This window comes from Mya arenaria, chromosome 5 (genome assembly GCF_026914265.1).
Source record: "Mya arenaria isolate MELC-2E11 chromosome 5, ASM2691426v1".
Classification (NCBI taxonomy): Eukaryota; Metazoa; Mollusca; class Bivalvia; order Myida; family Myidae; genus Mya; species Mya arenaria.
Genome location: NC_069126.1, coordinates 37,696,988 through 37,723,961, shown reverse-complemented (window position 1 = coordinate 37,723,961; position 26,974 = coordinate 37,696,988). Strand labels below are relative to the sequence as shown.

Sequence of the window (26,974 nt, the reverse complement as noted above, 5' to 3'; positions counted from 1 at the left end):
GCATTAAGCATATGCAAAAAAATAGAGCTCTAAAACGCAAACAATAATTTTGTATTTAGTGCACTAATGAGAAACACTTTTGTTCAAAGTGTTTATATAGACTATATATATATATATAGGAAACTTGCATTTGTGGGCCAGTTATGTTGACTGCCGCACAAATGATCGGCTAATAAAATATTAAACCTTATGATAGTAAAGTTTCACCATTGTGAAAAATCAGACGGTCGGCTTCGTTCCGGACATATTTCGGTAAATAATGAAATATTTATTGTATAAAACTATAAATACGAGGGTTGATCCAAAATTAAGTGGACTTTTTTAAAAATTAAAATATCATTGCACATAGAACATAGAAATTTCACATACAATACTTATAACATATCCGATATAATTCCTGAAATGTTCAATCTCTGTATGGTTGTGAGGCATGGTACTCCTATTCAAAATCAGACATACAAAAGCTAGAAAAAGTACATATTGCATTAAGCATATGCAAAAAATAGAGCTCTAAAACGCAAACAATAATTTGGTATTTAGTGCACTAATGAGAAACACTTTTGTTCAAAGTGTTTATATAGACTATATATATATAGGAAACTTGCATTTGTGGGCCAGTTATGTTGACTGCCGCACAAATGATTGGCTAATAAAATATTAAACCTTAGGATAGTAAAGTTTCACCATTGTGAAAAATCAGACGGTCGGCTTCGTTCCGGACATATTTCGGTAAATAATGAAATATTTATTGTATAAAACTATAAATACGAGGGTTGATCCAAAATTACGTGGACTTTTTTAAAAATTAAAATATCATTGCACATAGAACATAGAAATTTCACATACAATACTTATAACATATCCGATATAATTCCTGAAATGTTCATAGCAATACATATTCGCTGAATAACAATCCATTAACGACATATGGTTGAACCCGACCGGCGTAGTTCAATGACGTTAATGACGTTGTCAGTGTGTGTGTACCACGTGATAAATTACGTCATATATGCTACTTCGGAAGGCAATATTTTGCTTAAAATAAAGACTTAAATCAAAGATACCTTTTCTTTTACTACATCATTTTAATAAAAAAACGAAGGGCAGTCTATATACGTTTAAAGAGCCCCGCCTTCGTGTTATATAATTACCGAAGTTTGATAAGGTGATTAGTTTCATCAAACACTTCGACAAACCTGTTTCCAAAAAAAATGTTTTGACAGTGCTCCGTCAGACGGCCGTATTGTGAAAAGGTTTATCGAAGTGTTTTAAGAAACTAAAATTTCAATCAAACTCTGGTAAATTGAAAGACCGAATGCGGGGCTCCGTAAACGGCGTATACTGCGCTATGTTTCATTTAAAATGGTGAAGAAATAGTGAAGTTATCTTTGTTTAAAGTCTTCATTCGGTGCAAACTATTGCCTTCTGGCGTAGCATTTAAGACGTAAATTACCACGTGGTATACACACACTGGTTGTGCTGACGAAGCGTCACTTGTTTTCGAAGTATTTCCTACCAACACAGACACATTTTTCATGGTGCGTAATCCACTGTGTATAAACGTTCGAATACCATACTCTAAAAAACCTGGATATCGCATTATGCACATTAACCTGTAGTTCAATGAGTGAATGAAAACGATGTCCCCTAAGCTGCCTCTTGATTTCTGGGAATACCGTATAATACAGTGGCGCAAGATCTGGCGAGTTTGGCGAATGCGCGGCGGTTTCCGAGTGAAGTCGAACAAGCTGAGATCAAGCCGGGTCGATGATTAGAAAGCAGATATATGCAGTTCACCAGCATACAAAGTTTTAGGTACCTGGATGCAAGCATTCTTCAGTTATTGAACGAATTCAGACTTTCAGCTCAAGGTCACCATGACCTTGACTCTTGACCAACTGACGTCAAAATAGCTAGGGTGTTGGTCATGTTTAAGGGAACTCTACCAAGTTCGAAGTCTCTTGGCCTAAGCGTGTTCAATTATTGATAGGAAACGGCGTATTTCCAGTTTACGATCACAGCGACCTTGACCTATGAACCAATGACCTCTAAAGCAATATTGTCCATCTGTTGGTTATGTCCAACCTGCGTACGAAGTTTGTGGTCCTTGTGTCCTAGTGTGCTATGCATATTGGTTAGAAACCGATTCACAGTTGTTTAAAAGAACTCTTAAAGGAATAGTTTAAGGAATTTTGGAATGATAACCCCCTGCTATGCATCTTCTGCTTTTTGCACTGGAGTCATAGTAGGGGCCAATTTCCTGTGTATTCGTTTATTTGCTCTTTGTCATTTAGAGTCCATTTCTATAATAAAACCTCCCAAACTGCACAGCAGGATATTCAAATCAGAGATCTGATCAGAGGGATCAGGGCAAGAAGATTAAGATCAATACACAGAAGTTGTGTACTGTACACAGATTGGGGGTGGGGGGTCACTCATAGATAGCCTAAACTAGGCCTTTAAGGTCACCACGACATTAACCTTTTACCAACTGACCTCAAGATCAAAAGGCTTTATCTGCTGGGTCATGACCAACCCGCCTACAAACCCTAATAACCCTAGGCCTTAACGTTCTTCAGATAATGATCGGAAACTGAACTTGTGACAATCGAATGGACGGACCTTCAGCCCGGTAACTATATGCCACCAATATGGGGCAAAAGAATCCCATGTACTCTAATACTAGTAACAATTATGAACTTAAAGTGACACTCCTATTCAAATCCAAAAAATAAACATGTATAACGAACATAAATTTTGACTGAAAAACCTTTAACTACTTACTAAAAATGCAGTTATGGAAAATATTAACTACTGATAACAAGAATGTAACCGTGAATTTAATAGCAGAAAGTGCAAAAATATTAAATGATTGGTGAATGCTAAAAGATTTACTGTGGTCTAGTCTTATAATGTAGAAATACTGTGTCAAAGTTTATAAATGCTCATTTCTTTCAAATGCTCCTTTCTTTCAAATTTAACTTGATATCCTTCATAATAACCATTGTTTGTTTTTTTACATTTATTCATCCTTTTTGGAATATTAAAACAATATTATTAATTTTGGTAAATCTGATTTGGGAGTAAGAGTGCATCTTTAAAAAGCAGCACCCACATCTAAATACAAAAATACACAACGCACACACGACCATGGCCCAACCCCAACCCGAAAGAAAACCGTGAAATACATACTTGGCTTTTAAAGCTCACTGACGTCAAGAATCTCCCTTTTCAACTCGATCCCCGGGGCGTAGCTAGCCCTCTATTCATGTGGATTCATAATTGTGCGGGGTGGGGGTCGGAAAAAAATTGAAAACAATGTTGCATTCTGTGTGTTCTGGTGTACTTTATTTAGAACTGGAAAATTGACAGTTTTAGGATCGTGTAGTCAATCTTGAACGCATACTGCAATTCGCTGATTTTTTGTGTGTCAAAATCATGTGGATTCAGCCGCGAACTCGCGCAGCTACGCGCCTGGATCGAAATATTTGGCCATGCTGGAAATCCTATTTTTGCAAAGATAATAATGAAATTGTTTGTAAAATATAACTCAATTTTTAATTCATTTCTACTATATTTGGTTAAACTGAAATAAAAGCATTTACCACGGCCACTCGTATGTCGTGATCATCATGCCAACCCGAGCGTAGGATGTGCCAACCCGTAAAGGTGCATGATGATAACGATGTTGGTGATGATGATGAGGTTCGATTAAGTCGTGAAAAAATATATTACAGTACCTCTCGTGTTGCGATATTTTACGAGATCTTGTGAAATTTCAACGTAAAAAAAGGTTCGAGTTTTGACTAGCCGGTAAACAAAGACAAAAATCTTACAAGGTAAGACATTTTTTATTTGGTTTTATAAAGGCTTACGTTATTAACATTTCTTCTTTTAAAAATGATACGTTCATTGTTGATTTGGTCGACAAACCGGCAGTTTTTTTTACGCAACTCGCGTGGCTTTGTCCAGCATGTTTTGTTTTGTCAAAAGTATGATTCATGCTTTCAAAAAATGTTATTTCATGTTGCTAGCTTTATTCCGTGAAAAGTGCAAATCAATGAATCTGACATGCCGGTGTTTAGTCCCAGGATTAGTGCAGAAAAATGGTCATTACATAGTTTGACTTTCGAAATATTACTATTGGGCAACTTTTCAAAATCACTTAGGGTTCTGTGGTAAACCTGGGAAGAAGTGTGCCTTGTGTGATGCTTGAACTCACAAACCGCCAGAAGACTAGCTCTGCCCACTAGCCAACTGAGCTTACAAGGTGACTGGTTCTATCACACACGCACCACACTTCTTGGATATAGAAAGACAAACATATGTTATGAACAGCAAAAACTAATCTTTGTACGGATGGTCAATTGTATAAACATCTGTGCATACACCTTACTTCGGCCGGTACATTGCATCTTCACCAACACTTGTGAAGCGGGGAAATGATTTTTAACAAATATAGAAATAGTCAAATGTCAGGTCTACACTCATTTTGAACACTAGCCACTCTGAATTTTCAGTCACTTCTAGTCATTCTAAAATGCCGTCCAGGCTTTTTTTTTTAATGATGGTTAGCCTGGACGTCATTCATAATAAAATTCGTAAACATGTTCAAAATGCCGATCAGAATTTAGTCGCAAATTTATTGAAATTATTCCAATTTAGTGTACTAAAACAAAAAAAGAACACTTTACCTGTTAAAACTAATCCTTTTTACATCAATTGCACTATATATTATAAAATAATCACGTTCCGAATTGTTAAAACAACATACATTTTCAAACACCATCAAAATTCACCAAACACCATTGTTTTTGTTAACGAATGTAGCCGAGAATATCCAAATGCATTTTCTTTTCTCTGCTTAAGGTTACACATGACTATTAGTTACTTTAGTACAGCTTAGTACGAGCTGTAGTGTCATTGGCAGTAGTTTTGTTAAGGCAACATATTGTAAACCTGTAAATTATTCAAAATAAATTAAGAATGAAGTGTTTACAAACATTTATTACTTTTGTTAGCATATTGGAACAAGGACATTTAGTTTTTGCAAAATGAATCTAATAGCAATATCATTAAGTTTGTGGAATGTTATCATGCAAAGTATGGGAAGAATTTTCATTTGCATGCATGGCATTTTTTTCAGTTCGTATCATTATTTTCTATTCTTGTAATTTACCCCTCATTTGCGCTCACTTGGATGTCTTTGAACTTTTGTATGCTTAATATTCCTTTGTTTGGTTTCTTTAAAGCATCCAGATTCTGACACACAACAAAAAAACTTTTTTAAGTACTACTTGTCACAAACTTGTGGTAAGAGCAACCTCAGGTACCAACTGGTGATTGTACGAGCTCTCTCCTCCCTACCTTTTTCTACCAGTAGGCGAGTAAGTTTTCTGGTGTTCAGTGAACGACCATTTGTATGTATGTTGACAAAAACCTGCCATGACAGTTTGAAATTCTGCAATTATTTGGAGGTTTTTGATTGCCATCTTTTGACATAAAAACATTTCTACATTTCTTTCCCCTTTCCCACACGCACCTAGCCTCCCGTCTAAAAACGTCCATACATTATAAATACTATATGTGTGCTTTTACTTTGTATGACAGAAATGAGAATACTGGGTAAAATTACCGGTTTGCCTTTATAAGCTTTGTTAAATTTTATAGCGTCTCTTTGAACCGCTGGCGCGTTCATGTCACAAACTGGGCATATGACATTCTATAAGATGACATTTTAAATGTAAGGTCAGCGAAGATTGCACAAGTGTCCCATAACAACCCGAGGCATATTCTATAAGAGCATGAAGGCCAATTCTCATGCAGAGTCCTGGCTTTGTCATATTTTAACCCCTTAAACACATAAGCGTTACTTCTGTTTACCAATATAGTTCTTTAAAAAAAACACACAACAATTCTAACTCTAGTTGTTTTCCTATAAGCTTTAAGCTTGACTATAAAACGCACTCTAGTCGGAAAAAAAGCAAACAACAACAGGGCTCTCACTAGGCTGAAATTTTTGGGAGAAGTGACTTCTCCCTTCAGTCAATTTAGGGAGAAGTGGGGAGACTTTAGGGAGAAGTGATACTTTTCGTAACACCTGATACAAAAACTATGCCATACCACACACCTAAGTTTACATTCACATTCAAATTAATTGCTATAACTATATAAAATGTCCACAAATAATGTATCATTTTTGGCTCAGCAAAAGTGTATTTGTCAATGTCACATAGTTTATCTCCAAATAGCATCTAAAATGAATCAAACACCAAGACAGCTAAGGATTTGAAACAATCAAAATGACCTTAAAAATGAACTGTCAATATAGTAGGGGGACGAATCTTATTTTGGTACGTTCGGGATGGGTACGAATGTCACATTCAGCTATGCTGTTATATGCTTGTCTCTGGCTAAATAATTTTCAAAATGCTGACATTTAAGAACCAAATGACATTTAAATCACTGTTCTTGATGAAATTTTAAGCAATACACAATGGGAGGTTGATATAACTCGGAAAAATGTTCTGACAAAATGGCGATCTCGCCGATTTTAAAGTCATCAACAGGAGAAAAATACTGTAAGTAAACACTACATAAAGCAAAAAAAGAAGATATTTTTTTGTTTACAAATCATTTTTTATCATGAACAGTTCACTTAAACCAATCAAATATTTGTTGATACGTCATGTTATTGATTTTCTTAGCGCCACCTTGCCGATGGCCCGAGATGGTTATGACCGTCTGGTTTAAAAGCAACAATGTTTAAAATGTCTGGCATTGTTTGTTCAATGCATATATCAATTACTTTTTAACTTCTTTAATGCTTAACAAGATTTTTCATAATTATGTCGCCTTTTCAATCTGATTAAAACAAACTTATTTCATTTGATCAGGGACTTCTCTACGTACATTCTGATTGGTTGACCATCAATAGCTCCGCCTACTGGCGATGTTTTGGTAATTGGATGACACGGCCCAATTATCGAATTAGGAGATTACCTAATTTTATGAATGGCTAATTGCGGTGTTTTGACTAATGTGACAGTGGCCAAAGACTGCTGATTGACAGATTTACAATGTGCTATTTTTTTTCGGCGAAGTCAATGTCGCTTTGATGATACAAATGGGCGAAGTCTGGGAATTTTAGGCGACCACTTCGCCCAAGTCGCCCCCTCGCGAGAGCCCTGAACAATGTTCTGTAATTATGTTTTTCTATCAATTCCTTTCAAAATAGTAATTTCCTGAAGATTCCCTTTAGTTGAGTTTTGTATAGGTTTTCTGATGTGAGGAATAAGGTATTTGTTAATATAAATATCATCATGAAACATCTGTTCTAGCGAAACTATATATATATACACATAATAAATTGATAAGTAAGCAAAATCTCTGATTATTGTAAACTTGGATTGTCGTGTTGAAGTCAAATTTTGATTAATAGGTTACACAATAAAACATTTTGATTCACTTAGTGTAACAATGCCGTTGATATACATGTTTTTTTAATATTTAGTCTTATTTTAAATACATGTGTATAATAGTATGCATTGTCCACATTGCCCATAGAATAGTTTGTAAATACATCTTGAATCCTGTATGTGACGATAAATGTTTTTCAAATTCATTAAGTACAAAAGTGTGGAAACTGATAATGATAGTGTTAGGGGAAGGTAATCCATACTAAAAATACTACTTTAGATTGAAACCTTAAAGTTGTGTGTAACTTTTTTTCTTTTTGGCAGTAAGAAAGCTCCTGTCAACTGAAATCAGGTATTTAAATTACTTTTTTGAAGAAATAGCTTGTGAATTTGCAAAATGGATATGGTTATTGATAAGAATTAATGTATTTATTGGCAGTCTTAAGCAACAGAATACAAATGAAGACCATTTCATTTCATTGACAGTTTTTACATGTTTACGAATTTTGTTATGAATGACGTTCCAGGCTAACCATCATTAAAAAAAAAAAAGCCTGGACGGCATTTTAGAATGACTACAGTCACTTCTAACCCTTCAGACCAACCAAAAGTCATGTAAATGAATTAAATTTTTAACTTTAGTCCAATGTTTTTAACAAACCTGGGAGGAAAAGTGCTCACAGTGAAGCACTCAAATGAAGCCCAAATAGTAGACTGGTGTCTTTCTAACCTAGCGTAGACCGGCGTCTGGTTCTTTCCCCCACACACTACACTATAAATCATTTACCTGAAAGGCCAATCTAGGCACTCATGCCTTTTACTTCTTTCGCCAGTAAATTGCATGTCAGGAATGGTGTGGCCTCAAACCCATAACCACCTGAACACTTGCACTGTTGAAGGCTTGGAAGTCAGAATATCAGTGACAGAATTACTTCCATTATCACAATTGCAATCAGTCTTTAGTTTAATCAATGATTTTAAAATAAATTTTTGATGTCGGCAAGTTAACGTAGCAAAAGTTCATTTTAAATTTAATTTTTGAAAAACAGGGCAAAATTGTGATGTTCAATGACTTATAAGTTATATAAACGTCCATATTAAGAGAAACAAAATTTTTTCAATAATGATGTCAAGGAAGTTAATACTTTCAGTTTGAAATTCATGGAAGCGCTGCTTCTGTTCAAGTTTGAAATTCTTTATGGAAGCCCTGCTACTGTTGTTTTGCAATTGCATACTGCTACGCCATTAAAGGTTGGTCTGTTGCAATTACAAGTAGGTATCTTTGCAACCGAATTAGTTGAAGAAATGGGTGGCTCTGGTTTTATTATAGGATCAAAAATATGGTTATTTTGTGGACTCAGAGATGCAGAGGAGTTGGAAATAGGAGTTTCTAGCAAAGAAAATTGAGTCATGGACTCAGGTTTTCTGCTTCAGGGTTATCTGTGACCATGTAAAGAATATGTGAAACTATTTATTTATTATTTTCAGGAGTTGATGAGTCAAAAAACAGAAAAACCCTCACTATCTGGCCAACGCCTGAAGACTAGAAAAAGGGGTAGGTTTGAAATAAAACTCAGCAAATTCCACCATCAAAACACAACTAGAAGGAAAGTACCAATGATAAGAAACATTTCAGTTTTGCCACCTGAGCCTGAATGCAGAATTGTAATTGTTCATAATCATGGCTCCAGGAATTTTTTCAGCAAAAAAATTGGGACAGGGTGTATTTATTTACTAAAAACCAGGAAATGTTAATGCTTCAATGTCTTTAAAATAATGAAATATTGACAAAATCAATAAATATTTTTAATCAGCAGATGTGCTAAAAAAAGATTTTCTGATAATTTATTGCCCTAGAAAATGATACAGGCCAGACAAACATTGTACAAACTGGCCTCTGTCCACTGGAGGTTTACACTAGGTATGTTCTGGATTTAGGGTCTGAATGTAGCATAGACAAAAGCATCATTATCATGATGTATAATACTAGTAATTTGGCACAACTTCTTCTGTGGCAAAGTTTTAATAAATTTAGGCATAACCAGTTTTTTTTCCTTTCTGGTGAATCCAAAATACTTATGAAGTTATAAACTAATCTTTTTTGGCAATTTTAATTGAATTGTTTTCCATCCTAAAGTTATTATCTATCTATAATCTTCCAAAACTTCTGTTTTCTCAAATTATCAAGATCATTTGAGAGGTTGGAGGCCAATATCATTAATTATGCTCAAAGCTGTCCAATTAAGCTCCTATGAAGACCAATAGTTTGGTCAGGGAAAATTGTGATTCGGTCAGGGGAAATTGGACGTTAGTCAGGGAAAATTGGGATTTGGTCAGGGGAAATTGGGATTTGGTCAGGGAAAATTGAGAGTTGGTCAGGCAAAATTGGGATTTGGTCAGGCAAAATTGGGAGTTGGTCAGGGAAAATTGGGCAGGGGAAATTGTGATTTGGTCTGGGGAAATGGGGATTTGGTCAGGGAAAATTTGGAGTTGGTCAGGGAAAAATTGAGAATTGGTCAGGGAAGTTTATTTTCTGTGATTTGTTGGAACCATGTCTACATGAATCTCAGCATATTGATAACTTTATATATGTGTGTGTTAAAATGACTTCAAGTAAGCAATGTACACATACATTCATGCTTTAAATACCATTATATGGCATATAAGGTGCAGTTTTAAATTTAACCACTGATCACTGGTAACTGTGTAAATATATAAAAAAATTTAAATGAATCTGAATTCTGTTCAACACAACTTCATGTAGTTGGGTTTGTACAAAAGAATAAATTTGTTATACATTTGTATATAAAACAGACTATTTCTGATTTATAACAATGCATAAGGAAGTTAAAGCGGACTAAGTGATATTATTGGCCACATTTGGAACTCAAACCGAACAATTACCAGCAAACAGAATTTATTGATGTATGAAATTTAGTTACAGAAAATAAGTTATATATATCATTAATAGTTGTGGATTCAACTTTTTTACAAGTATTGTTTTGGTGAGAATACTTTTTTATTGATTTAATTAATTTGATTGCATAGTGATAGTGCTAAAAATGATGTATTAAATAGCACTCACAAACCATACTTTTATTATTTTTGCAGTGTTATGTGTGTGTCAATATTGAAAGTTCTTGTGAAAATGAAGCTTCTTGTTAAAAGTATGTTATGATAAATCAACTTGATTTGCAGATGAAAAGGAGAAATACGACCCTACTGCATTCCGTGATGCTGTCATTCAAGGACTCAATGAAACAGAAGGGGATCTAGAACAAGTAAGAAGCAGTGATTTTTTTTGGTGCAATTTACTTCTAAAGGCTGTCTCCCCTTGCGGAAAAATGTCAATTTCCCCCCAAATTGTATATTTTTCCCCCAATTTGATAAATGCAGATTACGTTAATTAATAAAATGCAATGAATTTCTTGAAATATAAACAAATCTAGGCAAGACTTACTCTTTTATAGCATAATGTATGCATAAAAAAGTTAATCATGTATATTTGCCATTGTATTAGCTATTTTGGCCTGATTTTGTATTTTTTCCCAAAATCGACTTTTTTTCCCAATTTGCAAGGCACAGGCAGTAAAAATAAATCACTGCAGTAGATATGACTTTCCTCAAAGATTAGATTGATACTTCATTTAACCATTAGTGTTAGCTAAAACCCCGTCCTTTTTGTTATAGCACCCTGCTGCTTTGCAGAGACCAGCATGTGCACACAACTGGATTCTTTTAAAATAATTTGAATGATATAAACTGTTTTATCAAATGTTATTAGACCCATTTATTAAAATTAGACTTAATTTGAATAAGCTGAATTCTAATATTTAGTGCTTGCCAACAACAAATTTAGATAGTCATGCTATATTGAATTATGAAATAAAGCAAGCTCGAAAAGAATTTACAACCGCCCCGGGCGTTGTGCTAATTATAGTCTCTCTAGAACCAAAGTTATTTGTCAGGCCTAAAAAAAATAATTTGGTTTGTATTACCTGACCCTACCAATGAAATAGGCACGACCCTACCGTTTTTATAGTCAGTTGGGAAATAAAATAATTAAAATTTATTTTTTATGTGTGTTTTAATAAAGAGTTTGAAACCTTTGAGGCTTCATACAGAAAATTATTTTAACACCATTCTCCAATGATGAAAATATCGTTCTTATATAAAGCCTGATAAGAAAAATAAAAAGGCATCCTAGCCTACCTGTTTCTTGAAAAGGTTGTAAGCCTAACCAAAGAATTTTTTAGAGGGGTGGGGGATGGGCTTTGTCTGGTGATGAGTACAGATTTACAAATTTGGAAGTTGTATTTACAATTTTACATGTATATATCATTTTCTTTTCAGGTTTCTAAGTTTCTGGATGTTTGCAAGCTCGACTACAGGCGCTATAGTGATGTCCTCTTTGATGTTCTGTTCGCAGGAGGACAACTAGGTGAGATGATCTTACTATTTGCTCAAAACATGATGTCCTGGCCTGGGTTCTTTTTTATTCAAGATTGTAAGGCTTAAGATTGTTAATTTCTAGTTTCCTCATTTGGCTTTTTACTGCGTATTAATAAAAATATCTTAAAGGACTTTTATCACATAGATTCTGCCCGTAACTTTATGGCTGTCCACACGGCTCTCTAGCAGGTTAAGATTTTCAGCTAAGCTAACTTAATGAACAGGCCCCAGACTTACTTTTGAGGCTGTTTTATTTGTGTTGAGAAGAAGCTGGGCCGTCTCTGGCCCTACTGTATGACAAATTGAGCCATAGGGGTCGATGCTAATTATATAAAGGTCCCAATATATGGCAGTGGTCGAAAATTAACACAAGCCCGCAAGACCTGCACTGGTAGAATGTCTTCCAGGCTTGCTCATGTCCTGAATTTTATATAGCAGGACTTGTTGAAAAAAATGATGCAAAGCAATAGTATAAGAATTCAGGCTTGTTCATCCAATAGACTAATTCTGATGACTGTTATGGTCCAGATTAAATTTAAAGTTTATTTTGGTGGTCACAGCAATGCCAAGTGAGTTTAAATGCAAGTTTCTAGCTTCAAAATAATATTTAGGACTCAGCGTTTCTCCATCAGGCCTTTAAAAAGACAATTGGTTCTGGTTACCCGACCCTACCTACGAAATAGGCTCTGACCCTACAATATTTTTCAACAACATTCTTCAATTATTATGAAAATAACGTTCATATATAAAGCCTAATAATAAAAATATAAAAGAAAGCCTACATGTACCTACCCTACATGTATTTCAAAAAAGGATGTACCCCTCACCAAACCATTTTATTTTTTTGGCCACAGGGAAATCCTTATTATATTATTTAAGAAGGAGTGATACCTAAATGCTTTGAGTTAAGTTACTGCTGTCTTTATAATGAACCAAAATAAATTGGTTTCCCCTAAATAACCTTTTCCGTGCATTTCAGCACCTGGCGGGTCCATACTGGAGGACCCCGACCAATCAAAAGTCTGCCGCACGGACATCTGTGTGTTTGGATGTGACGGCGACAGAAACAAACTCAAGGCTTACTTTGATGTAAGTGTAATGATCAGCTCCAATTTCTTGAAACTTCTTAAGCTTAACAGGCTTAAGTAGCTTATTTCAATAAGCCAAATTACATACTTATATTAAATTTTGATGAATGAAAACTGGTTTATTATGATTATCATGAAGATAAATCCTATATTAAGTATAAAATCTCTTATAGAAGTTAACTTTACGCAATTTATTGAAAACCAAAATTAGTGAGCTTAGCTTAATCCTGTTATAAGGGACTAAAGAAGTTTTGTGAAATCAGGGCCTGATGATTAATTTTGTATTAGGAAAAGGGTTTATGATAATGTGTCAAAAAAAGGGGTATTTATTCTGTGTTAGGAAAAGGAGGTACTAATTCTTTATACAGAAAAGGGGGTATTAATTTCTACATTAGGAAAATGGGTGAAATTCTTTGATAAGAAAAATGGCTATTAATTCTGTATTAGGAAAAGGGGGATTAATTCTATATTAGGAACAAGGGGTATTAATTCTGTATAAGGGAAACCGGGTATTAATTCCATATTAGGGAAAATGGGTATTAATACTATATAAGGAAAAATGGGTATTAATTCTATAACTTAGGGAAAATGGGTAATAATTTTATATTAGGAAAAAGGGGTATTAATTCTATATTAGGAGAAATGGGTATAAATTCTATATGAGGAGAAATGGGTATAAATTCTATATGAGGAGAAATGGGTATAAATTCTATATTAGGGAAAATGGGTAATAATTTTATATTAGGAAAAAGGGGTATTAATTCTATATTAGGAGAAATGGGTATAAATTCTGTATGAGGAGAAATGGGTATAAATTCTATATTAGGGAAAAGGGGTATTAATTCTATATTAGGGAAAAGGGCAATTAATTCTGTGAACAGGTAAATCTCAAAAGGGGTTTTAGGAAAAGGGGTATTAATTCTGTTTCAGTAAAAAGGGGTATAAGTACTGCTTCAAGAAAATAGGGGCTCTTGATGGGCTTTAAGATGATTGCTTTATTTGATTCATGATTTTCATCTAAAAGTAGCAACTGTTTCCACCTTGGACAATGCCTATGTAAAAATTCTACCATTCAATTGACCAATAAAGGGATTATATTTCGTCAATAAATGATAGCTCAACCTACGACATGTTTTCCGGCTTTCATTTGCATCATGTTCATTATTATTTTATATCAAAGCGTGGCTTAAATTCTATTAATTCATTATAACTGAAAGTGAAACCCATTTTGAGAATAAATCTATCATAAATGTTATATTTTAGGTGTTCAATAAGCTGTTGAGAAGATACAAGTACCTGGAAAAGTCATTTGAGGAGTCGATCAGAAAGGTAAATGAACTGCATGTACTACACATACCTTGAACACTCAGAGTCATTACTCTTATTGCTGTTTGTAAATGATCTACATGTTTTACATATACGTTGGAGACTCAAAGTCACTAATCTTATTGCTGTTTGTAAATGAACTGCATGTACTGCACATACGTCGGAGACTCAGAGTCACTTATCTTATTGCTGTTTGTAAATGAACTTAAAGTGTCACTGTTTTGAGGCAAAGATCAATCGTAGCATTAATGCTCAAACAACGATTGCCTGCTGATTTTTATTTTTTTTAAATACCTTTAAAAGATCTTCAGTAATGATCAAATTTCTTATACTAGTGACAAAGCAAACAAAAATGGTTTCAATCCTGTTTTGAAACAGGTAGGGTAGATCTATATATATATAAATACAATGTATATAAGAAAGTTAAAAAAAAGCTTCCCAATTCACTCTCCAAATTGAGCCAAAGCCTCCTAGCCTGAGCCTAAGATGACTGCCACTTCTAGCTTGATCCCAATTCTCCCTCTAGCTTGAGCCAAAGACGATCTCCACTTCTAGCTTGATCCCAATTCGTCCTCTAGCTTGAGCAAAAGACGACCTCCACTTCTAGCTTGATCCCAATTCGTCCTCCAGCTTGAGCAAAAGAAGACCTCCACTTCTAGCTTGACACCAATTCTCCTAGCTTGATCACAATTCTCCTCCTAGCTTGAGTATAAGACAACCTCCACTTCTAGCTTGAGTCCAAGACGACCTCCACTTCTAGCTTGATCCCAATTCTCCTTCTAGCTAGAGCCTAAGACGACCTCCACTTCTAGCTTGATCCCAATTCTCCTTCTAGCTAGAGCCTAAGACGACCTCCACTTCTAGCTTGATCCCAATTCTCCTTCTAGCTAGAGCCTAAGACGACCTCCACTTCTAGCTTGATCCCAATCCTTCTAGCTTGAGCCTAAGACAACCTCCACTTCTAGCTTGACCCCAAATCTCCCTCTAGCTTGAGCAAAAGACGACCTCCACTTCTAGCTTGATCCCAATTCTCACTCTAGCTTGAGCAAAAGACGACCTCCACTTCTAGCTTGATGCCAATTCTCACTCTAGCTTGAGCAAAAGACGACCTCCACTTCTAGCTTGATCCCAATTCTCACTCTAGCTTGAGCAAAAGAAGACCTCCACTTCTAGCTTGACCCCAATTCGTCCTCTAGCTTGAGCAAAAGACGACCTCCACTTCTAGCTTGATCCCAATCCTCCTTCTAGCTAGAGCCTAAGACAACCTCTACTTATAGCTTGATCCCAAAACTCCTTCTAGCTAGAGCGTAAGATGACCTCCACTTATAGCTTGATCCCAATCCTCCTTCTAGCTTGAGTGTAAGATGACCTCCACTTATAGCTTGATCACAATTCTCCCTCTAGTTTGAGATTAAGACAAACTCCACTTCTAGCTTGATCCCAATTCTCCTTCTAGCTTGAGTCAAAGACGAAGTCCACTACTAGCTTTATCCCAATTCTCCAAGATAATATCTCAGGCATGATTGGAAGATGATACATGTATCTTTCATTAGCTTGATCCCTGAGTAAGAATTAAATACATGAACGATTCTCTTACCTTCAGCTGCTGGTGTTCCTGAAGGGTTTCACGGATGATGAGCAGGAAAAGCTTGCCATCACGCTTGGTATCATCTTCGCAAATGGCTTCTGTAAGGCCCAGGTCCTCGTGTGCCTGTTTGAAGACCATGTCGTCAAGGAGGGTAGGTGTTCAGTAAAATGTTTAAATCTATGTTTTATATGGACATTGGCTCATAAAGCTTGGCATCATCTTTGGAAATAGTTTTGACCCATGTGCCTGTGTGCCTATTTTCAGACTTTGTCAGGGCAGGTTCCTTATGATGATTGTTACTCTAGAAATTGGCCTGTGAGTTCCATTACTATAACAAAATACATGGGAAATTCAGGGAGCTTCTAAATTTAACATTAATACCTTAGAAAAAATGTATCCTGGTAATTGTAGAACAGCCATTATTTCATTTTAGCATTTGATGTAACAGAAAAGATGCCAAGATTGTTTTACATGTTTGTTTCAGGAATTGCTCTGCGGTTTGCGACTGCGCTGTTTCGGTCCTGGTTGGATGAGAAGGACATAGGCTCCGTGGTGAAGACTCTCAGGGCTTCTGGCATTGACTCACGCCTCCTGGTATGTTAATTTATATTCAGGGATGCAATTTATCCGCAAATTTTAAATTTGCAATAAAGTTGTTTTTTCTACATTTGTATTCAACCTTCTTTAATGGTACTGATGATACTGATTGTGGGGTGAGGTGGTGGTTAAGATACATTATCAACCTCTGTTTGAACAAAGCCAAAGTGTCAGAAAAGTCCATCCTGGACTTAGTGGTCACCTGTAGTCCTGTAGTAAGCAGCCACTTTTACCTTTTCCCAAAAGTGGCCACTTAATACAGGTTTGACTGTATTTTATTTTGAATCGGGTTAACTGGTTGCTTTTGGTTATTAGTACTGACACTCCAGTTTGGTTTAAATTTGAAGTCAGGAGAGCCCTCCAAAGTGCTTCTCATAAGCTAGTTTTGCTTCTCGAATGGGTGCTTCAACCCCTTTGACACCCATTGGAGGCTTAAAGCATCACAAGAACCCATCGCCAAAATGGGTTAATTTAAACTTATTTAATTTTACAACGATTGTGAAACAAGCTATTGCAACTTATATTAATCACTTTCGTTGGCACGATGTTGTGCAGAGTGTGGTCTTGTGCTGTGGGGGAAACTGGAGTACTCAAAGAAAACCCACTTGTCCGGCTTGGTGACCACTAACCAAACTCACATGCGCCCAGGCCGGGAATTGAACCGAAATGGGTTCCGTCCTTCATTTGCCAGGTTAATCACATCCCCGATATTTAATTTGTGAATACATACTGCCTGTGGTTTCATTCTGTTTGAAAAAAAGCAGGTAAAATTACTGAAAGAAGCTGGGGTGTGTAGGGAACATTCCTAGTAAAGTCTAAAGGGGCAGCAAAATAGTTGCCGCGATTCATGAACGCCAATTATATGGGTTTCTACCAAATTCCTGGGTCATTTTGGAACCCCAAACTATTTCCTTCCTAATATTTCTTTCAGGTGCAAGGCAGAATGTATTTCATATACTGGTATGTTTTGAACAAGTGCACTCAAGAATTGAACACTCTTGAATAAAGATTTTAAGTTTGTTTCATCTATCTTTTTAAGAATCACTTAGGAAATAAACATTAAGTTAAGCATTGCCTTGCAAAATTCTATGAAAAACTCCCATCTAAATGACAATATTTTGGTTCATGTGGGTTGATAGTCATTGAGTCATCGGCAATGCACAGAAATCTTCATCTAAGAGATACGAAAAACTGGCGATGTTGTGATATGACATCTAAATGGCTTATAATATCCAAAACAAAACATGCATTGTAAATTACTAATGATTGGCGAATTATGTTACATGTAATTTCCATGCCTAACATGTGTTGGTTACTTTAATTTCTTGACTATGATTGATTTTGAGGCAATGTGAAGTTTATTTTTTCTGTAGAAATTATTTAGTGTGTTAATTATTTAGAAAAATAGTTCTAGTTCATAAGAGAATTAGTGAACATGAAACCCTTCACCATGAACATCATTATACCCCCCAAAACAAAGTTTGGGGGGGTATACTGGAATCGGGTTGTCCGTCTGTCTGTCCGTCCGTCTTTTTTTTGTCCGGGATTCATCTTTGTCGTTATTGAACGAATCTTTTTCAAACTTTCAAATATTAATGACCATGATGTAAACCTGTGCCTCCGTGGATTTGGTCAGAATCGCATGATCCTGAGTGGAGTTGTGGCCCCTTAATGAGTTAAATTGGGCAAAATTAGCTTTGTCCGGGATTCATCTTTGTCGTTATTGAACGAATCTTTTTCAAACTTTCAAATATTAATGACCATGATGTAAACCTGTGCCTCCGTGGATTTGGTCAGAATCGCATGATCCTGAGTGGAGTTGTGGCCCCTTAATGAGTTAAATTGGGCAAAATTAGCTTTGTCCGGGATTCATCTTTGTCGTTATTGAACGAATCTTATTCAAACTTTCAAATATTAATGACCATGATGTAAACCTGTGCCTCCGTGGATTTGGTCAGAATCGCATGATCCTGAGTGGAGTTGTGGCCCCTTAATGAGTTAAATTGGGCAAAATTAGCTTTGTCCGGGATTCATCTTTGTCGTTATTGAACGAATCTTTTTCAAACTTTCAAATATTATTGACCATGACGTAAACCTGTGCCTCCGTGGATTTGGTCAGAATCGCATGATCCTGAGTGGAGTGGTGGCCCCTTAATGAGTTAAATTGGGCAAAATTAGCTTTGTCCAGGATTCTTCTTTGAAGCTATTGAACAAATCTTTTTCAAACTTTCAAATTTTAATAGCCATGATGTAAACCTTTGCCTACATGAATTTGGTGGGAAATAAATGTATTGCCTTGTGCGTTCTAGTGATACCATAACTAAGGCCAGGGCAAACAACCTAGACAGGGAAGGGGTGGGGGGTATTCGTTAGCCTTTGGCTTATTATACCCCCCAAAACAAAGTTTGGGGGGGGTATACTGGAATCGGGTTGTCCGTCTGTCTGTCCGTCTGTCCGTCCGTTTTTTTTGTCCGGGATTCATCTTTGTCGTTATTGAACAAATCTTTTTCAAACTTTCAAATATTAATGACCTTGATGTAAACCTGTGCCTCCGTGGATTTGGTCAGAGTCGCATGATCCTAAGTGGAGTTGTGGCCCCTTAATGAGTTAAATTGGGCAAAATTAGCTTTGTCCAGGATTCTTCTTTGAAGCTATTGAGCAAATCTTTTTCAAACTTTCAAATATTAATGGCCATGATGTAAACCTTTGCCTCCATGAATTTGGTGGGAGTCACATGATCCTGAGTGGAGTTGTGGCCCCTTAATGAGTTAAATTGGGTAAAATTAGTTTTGTTCGTCCTACTCCTTCGTCATTTTTGAATGAATCTTTTTCAAACTTTTAGCCATGGTGAGAACATTTGCCCCTGTGAATGTGGTTGGAATCACATGATCATGTCTCCAATTATGGCCCCTGAATAAGTTAAAATAGGCAAAAATTATACAGCTTTGTCTAGTTGTAACTTAAAATAGAAAAACGGTTTCCGGACGATAACTCATGAAAGGCTAGACAGATTTGAACAATTTTTGGTACACAGGTTTAACATCAGAAGATACAGGTCAAGTTTGATATTGGGGCTGGTGGGGCCAAGGTCAAGGTCACTGTTACTAAAAATAGAAAAACGGTTTCCGGACGATAACTCATGAAAGGCTAGTTTTTCTTGTCAGCAGTGTAACTTCTAAATTACTCAACAGATAATGCATGCATGATAAAGGAAGATGCAGTGTGCAGTAACCTTGGAGTTATGGCCTCTTTTCAAACGAATGATTTGCCATTCCTGTGTCCAGGCGGCGTTTGGGGGTATTCGTCACTCCTGTGACATCTCTAGTTTTTACATATTTTATATGTGGTGCATTCATTGTATATTATTCAGTATATTTTAGATGTATTTCAAATAACTGTTCCATTGAAAGCCAAACATGATTAAATCTATGACTATTTTGTTTATTTCAGGAGTTATTTCCCCTGAACAAGCGTAGTCAGGAGGCATTCGTGTCCCACTTTAAGAAGGAAGGTCTCGAGGGTATCGTCAACTTTCAGGTATGCTGTAGTTCACCGACCTATCCTACGAAATAGGCACTGACCATAACATATTTATTGTCTGTTGGCTGTTATAATCTCCTGGCTCCAATTTCTCGAAACTTCAAGTCCCTTATAACAGGATTAAGCTTATCTCACTATTATTGTTGTTCTATAAAATGTGTTATATTTACTTCTTCAAGAATTTTTAGAAACTATGTAGGAATAATCTGTATGATTATCAGAATAAACCATTTTTCATTTATCAAATCCATTTTCAGTATGTATTTTGGCTAATTGAAATAAGCGACTTAAGCCTGTTAAGCATAAGAAGTTTTGAGAAATTGGGGCCTGATTCACCTAATTAAAATCAATAAGGCCTTAAAAGTAACTTACGGTTCAGCTAACACGACCTTTCTTACGGAATAGGTGCCGACCCTATCGTTTCATAGTGTGTTAGCAACTGTTAAACAACTGACTTGTTTTATCATATTCATTTTTGGTTTACTTCCGTGAACCTAATGGCTCTTGACTGTTGTTTTCCCTCTCTACAGAACAAGCAGCAGTCAGTGGAAATTAAGAAGGAGCTACAGAAGTCATTGGAAGAAATGATGGAAAATGACGACAATCCTAAAGAGGTTAGCTACCTTTCAAATTTTCCTTCCATATCATGTGCGTTAAAGGGCTGAAAGAAACGTACATGTTATGATATCAGAGTTAAAATGATGCCTCAATTTTCATTAGTATAACTTCACTTTAATGTTCAACATGCTCCTTTTAACGAGTCTTGATCGAAAAAGACAAATCTGATTTTTTAGATTAGGATACATCGCTGGTCGTGTGGGCCAGATAACTGTGTACATACATATTAGCATGAAAACAGTTTCAATGTTTTAAGACAGATCAATGGAAGAATGGACCTTAAGAATTCACTCGTGCATTTATCGGTAATTTCCACATAGATATTTTAGATTTCATTGTGTAGATATTGCGATGAAATTCTTATACTGTTGTTTTCCTTTCAGATTGTTGGGTATTTGACTGACTATATGAAGAAACATGAGCTGAGTGACTCGGATTTAGTTATACATGTGAGTACTAATAACGTTTATGGCGTTTAAGTACCATAGCTTTTGTGTAATGCATATGGATTTGGTTGTCAAATTCTTCAGAAAGGGTAGATTTTTTTTCTGTGAGCAATAATGTTTTGGAGTCTTTTTTTACTGAGGTTGTTGGTTTAAGAAAAATGAAATTGCCATTATGACTTTATATTTAAAGAAAAGCTGTTTGGAATGGAATATTAGTAAATTCATTTGATGTACACGAAAATTTGATGTGGATCATGTTTGTTTATAATTTCTACTATTTGTGGATGAACTTAACATTTTTGAAAACAATTAATGATCATGGTTTTAACTCTGCAACAGTCCATCCATTTAATTTCCAACAACACTAGCATGTTGATTGACCAGAAACATTTAAGAAAACTGTCTGTCACCATCAGCAGTTTGGTGTATACTTTCACCTATGTGGAATTAACTACTTAAGAGACAAACTCCTACCCCCAAAAGCATCCATAAATGTTCAGTTGGCATTGGTTTCACTCAACCTGACTAATAAGATTGTAGCTTTAAACAGGGATGCCAACACAAATATGTAATAAAAAAGAAAACCAGTATGAAATAATGGGATCCCCATCACACTGTATACAAATAATCATTTTTTGAATAGATCAGATTAAATGCAACAGTTTTAATTTTAAAGTTTTGTGGCCAAAAGAGAGGAAATCAGCTGAAAAGAGGAAAATTTGTATCCCTGTTTAAATTGAAATTGCAAGAATGGGGCATAGACAAATGAAACTCTTTGTGTTGAAACTGAAAGTTGAATCCACTGTTTCAGTGGTCGAAATTAGCACAAGCCCGCAGGCCTTGCACTGGTTAAATGTCTTTCGGGCTTGCTCAAATTCTGAATTTTATATAGCAGGGCTTGTTCAAAAATTTGATGCCAAGCAATAGTATAATAATTTGGGCTTGTTGATCCAAAAGTCTAATTTCGATGACTGCTGTTTGTGTGGTGCAAATTTGCCATCTTTTTAGTGAGAAATAGCATTGCTGTCATGCTTTCTTTAACTGAAGGTAACTTTTGGCCAGTGAATATCAGATCAAATTCAATGTCTCACTAGTCTCTTACCAGTCATCGTAATTAGTCTTTTTGATGGACAAGCCGGAATTCATATACTACCGCATAACATTTTTGAACAAGTGCTGCTGCAGTATGAAACCAAGAATTTGAGCAAGCCCTGAAAGCATTTTACCAGTGCAGGGCTTGCGGGCTTGTGCTAAATCCGACCACTGTCATATGTGTCTTATTATGTGACAATTTATTTTCAGGATGCCAAATTTGAAGAGAAAACTATGAATAAACTGGAAAAACATTAAATTTATTAAAAGAATGACATTCTATATTTAGATCAGGATTATGAGAAAACACCAGTGAATATGATATATATTTTACATCATTGATGGCTGTCTGACCAATGAGAGACTGTCTATTTATAGGTCATACAATAAACTTAAATTCTCCTCCTTTCCCCCCAGGTATGGAATATGATATATATTTCGCATCGTCGATGCCTGTCTGACCAATTTGAGACTGTCTATTTATAGGTCATATAATAAACTTTAATCCTCACTTCCCCCCAGGTATGGAACATGATATGTTTTTTCACATCGTTGATGGCTGTCTGGACCAATGATTGACTGGCTAATTAAAGGTCATATGATAAACTTTAATCCTTCTCTCTCCCCGCAGGTATGGAACACGTGATAAACTTTAATCCTTCTCTCTCCCCGCAGGTATGGAACACGTTAATGAGCCAAGTGGAATGGAACAAAAAGGAAGAGCTGGTCGCAGAGCAGGCAATTAAGCACTTGAAGAAGTATGCGCTCGTAATTGCCACCGTGGCGCGCTCCACAGAGGCAGAGAGTAAACTGTGCATCAAGATCCAGGAGTACTGCTATGATAATATGGCCTTCATGAAGGTCTTCCAGAAGATCCTTGTCCTGTTTTACAAGAGTGAGTGATTTTGTTGAAGTGTCTAAACTTGTTAGCTTGAAATAATGTTGGCGGAGCGTCTTGAAGGTTGACGTATTGTCATAGTCTTGGGTTGAAGTCAGAGTCAAGGAAAAATGTTAACCCTTCGTTATAACTACCAATCTGAACAAGTGACACTCATATTTAAAATGAACACATACACATGTATAACAAACAAACATTTTGAGTGATAAAAGTAAATGATGCATTTAATGAAAATATTTATTACTGATAACAAGATTGTGACCGTGTATTTGATGGTTGAAAATGCACAAATATTAAATGACTGGTGAGTCCTAAAAGATTTACAGTGATCAACTATATCATCTCATAAGGTAGAAATACTGTATTTTCTGCACCTTTCTTTTAAATTAAACATGGTATCCTTTAAAAGAACAATTGTTTTCAATATTTATTCATCCTTTTTGATAAATTAAAATAATTGTATTACTTGTGGTTCGTCATAATTGGGAGTAAGAGTGCATCTTTTGTCTAGTTATCGCCTTGATCAAATTCGAAAAACAGACGAATGTTGGCATTCCTTCACTGTGTTCTTGATGTTCCAACATGAGTGAGCTTGCAATATTTTGTCAATCACATTGGAATGTATTTAGTATGCCATTCTGCTGTTTTTGTAATGCCCTCCTTCATTGAATACACTTTGATTCCCAGCTGACGTACTGAGCGAGGACAGTATTCTACGCTGGTACAACGGAGGTCACTCCGCCAAGGGCAAGTCGGTATTCCTGGAGCAGATGAAGTCCTTCGTTGAGTGGCTACAGAATGCAGAGGAAGGTACGATATTCATGTTTCCTTGTTTCTTGTATGATTATTGAGCATGGACATTATTTTGAACTGGTATCAACAGAGGTCAGATGCCATTTGTCGAGTGGCTACAGAATGCAGAGGAAGGTACGTTATTCATGCTTCCTTTTGCTTGTTTTCTTGTACAAATTATTTCCTTGTGTAATATGCAGGAAAATATGGTGCAAAAAAGGTCAGATGTCATTTGTTGAGTGGCTACAGAATGCGGAGGAACTTATGATATTTAAGTTATTTTTCTGTGTTGTTATTGAGTGAGGACATTGCTTTGTGCTGGTTCTATGCAGGTGAAGGGTAGATCAGAATGCCTTAAAACTTTAGCTTTGTATGATTGTGTGAGGAGTTGTCTGTGATTTCAATATTTTTAATTTTGATTCCATTTTTTGCGTTGGCAAATCTAGTCCATTTATAAAATAGTATTTAAGAATGAGGTCATTGTTCGATTCCTGGCCAAATTTAATCTTTTCTTAAGATATATGTTTTCAAAGAGTATACATGTCAAGGTACTGTTGTAACCTGTGCAGCCTTGGTGAGCTAGGTCTCTCACTCTGGATTGTATAATTCTAATCCCCTTTTCAGACTGATAAACAACAATAAACAAGGGCTGGTGTTAACTCAGAGGTGTTAATTAGGATTTTGATTGCAACTTTCATTTCCTTGTCAGACAATCTTTAAAAACCAAAATGTTTGCAATAAATGCCATTTGGATTCCAACTTATTGTGTAGCAACACGATGAAGCTATTGTGTACATTTTTTTGCACACTCTTGATTGTTACTCGACAAACAATTTAACATCAATATTCATTTAAACTATTCTGTTTTATTTTGCAGAGTCTGATGAAGAAGATTAAAAAAAGCCGTTTAGCAGAAAAGTTCTAGAAGATTTATGGCCCTTTTGGCACCCCAGCTTTCCAGCTCTGTGTAATATACTAATCGTCTCGGTCCGGCCTAAATATTGACTTGAATTGTATACGCCATAGTATTTCTCAACATACATGTACCACCCTATGTGTCAAGTGTACCTATGTTTGAATGTTTCTAGTAATCATAATGCTATATATAGATATATATATGTATAAATGAAATGTTTTCTTTTTTAAAATTGGTTTCAATGAGGAAAAAAGCCTCGAACAGTAATGTTTTATCACATACAGTTTTTCAGGTTTTAGAAGAAATGCATTATAACTATCGCTTTTCCTTAAATGGCATTTTTTGATGAAATGAATTTTCTGCTGTTTTAAACAGTTATTGCATTTTTTCAGCGATGGTTTTTGTAATCTTAATCATGTATACATTAAAAATGTGTTTTTTTAGAGAAGAAATTGTGCTTTATCTGTACCTTGTATACATCAGCTTTAAATTCTTTCCAAGAAAGAGAATTGTTGTATCGTCCATATAATTATTAAGTAAAGCAACCTTAGAATTTCTTTTATAAATGTGTATGTCATGTCATCATCATAACTCGGCACCATTTTAGCAATCAAAAATCACCTATTTTGTCTATTTTTGCCCCATGTTTGCTTGTAGAAAATATCATTTTTGAATCAAATTAGCAGATCACAAGTGCAATTATAAAAGATATTTGTTTTTGCAAGATGAGAATTAGTTCAAGATCAAAACAGCGGCAATGATATTCATGCGTAAAATGGTTTTCACCAGTGTATATGTAGCTGAATCATTTTATTACTCAATTTTTATAGATTTGGTGCAAAATAACACTACCCGCCTTCTTGACCATCGCAAGATAGTGGATTTTTGCACTAATTCTACTTGTGATCAGGGATGTTTCTATCAGACGTTTCTATTAGACACCTCAAATTTGTTCTACCTATTTCACTGAAACTTGGTGCAGAGTAGATTTAGCCATTCATGTATTTACAGTAAATGATTTTTTTGTACAGTAAATATGGTAATTATATACAAAACTTGATAAATAAATGTTCTTGGTAAAAATTGTGTTTTTTTTTTGTGTATCCATCAACACTTATCTTGTTTAAAAAATGATAAGTTGTCCACATGCTAATTTGTGGCTAGTTTGCATATTTCAATGTCTTCATTGGTTAAAAGTAATTTTTGAACAAGCATTTTCAGTGAAAAGATATCCCCCGCCAACGATGGCTTGTTTGTGCTTGATGGCTTGTTTGTGCTTGAAGGTTAATAAAAATCTCAGAAAGAATAAGAGAAGCACATTGGTTTAACTGAGAAACGGCTGCAAACAATGATTTTTTAATAAATCAAGGGCAATAACTCTTAAGGAAAATTGACCAATCCAAAAGAAAAATAGACAGGCATCATCACAGTATGTTGGTTCTTATTTATTCCAAGTGTCATGAAATTCTACCAGCTAGTTGCATAGAAAAGGCTGCAAACATGGATCTTTTAATAAATCAAGGGCAAATAACTCATATAGAAATTACACAATCCAAAATATAAATAAACAGGCATCATCGCAGTATGTTGGTTCATATTTATTTCAAGTTTCAAGAATTTTTACCAACTAGTTACTGAGAAATGGCTGTAAATGAGTTTTTCAAAAAATCAAGGGCAATAACTCCAAGTACAATTGACCAATCCAAAAAAAAAATGAGCAGGCATCATCCCAGTATAGTAATTCATATTTATTTTAAGTTTCATGAAATTCTGCCCGCTAGTGACTGAGAAATGGCTGTGAATGTGCATTTTTCAAAAAATCAAGGGCAATAACTCCAAGGACAATTGACCAATCAAATTTTTTTTTGGACGGGCATCATTCCAGTATAATGGTTCATATTTATTTTAAGTTTCATGAAATTACACCGGCTAGTTACTGAGAAAACGCAGGTGATGGACGGAAGGACGGACAGACAACGCCATTTCAATATCCCCCTCCCTATTTCATAGGCGGGGGATAATAAATGTGGACCAATCAAAAAGGTTTTGGCTAACTTTGACCAACCCTAAAGCTGGATGTATTCCTTAGTTGGAAGTAAACATGAAAGCATATAGTTGATCAAACATCAGCTTTCATAAACTTGTCACTTGTATAAAACTTAAACACATAGTTAATGATATGCAGAATTTATTGATAGGGCAA

The 26,974-nt window shown here is 35.5% G+C and overlaps 1 protein-coding gene across 1 annotated transcript; it reads left to right on the top strand.

Moving 5' to 3' along the window:
* Nucleotides 1-3,730: 3,730 nt before the first annotated feature.
* LOC128235038 (eIF5-mimic protein 2-like) lies at nt 3,731-25,854 on the top strand. The gene is made up of 14 exons (XM_052949739.1): nt 3,731-3,839; nt 8,907-8,973; nt 10,617-10,699; nt 11,772-11,859; nt 12,850-12,959; nt 14,222-14,287; nt 15,888-16,023; nt 16,357-16,466; nt 19,920-20,006; nt 20,540-20,623; nt 21,011-21,076; nt 22,841-23,060; nt 23,751-23,873; nt 24,733-25,854. The coding sequence occupies exons 2-14, from the start codon at nt 8,913-8,915 to the stop codon at nt 24,750-24,752; spliced, it is 1,254 nt and encodes a 417-aa protein (XP_052805699.1). The 5' UTR covers nt 3,731-3,839; nt 8,907-8,912; the 3' UTR covers nt 24,753-25,854.
* The last annotated feature ends 1,120 nt before the right edge of the window (nt 25,855-26,974 follow it).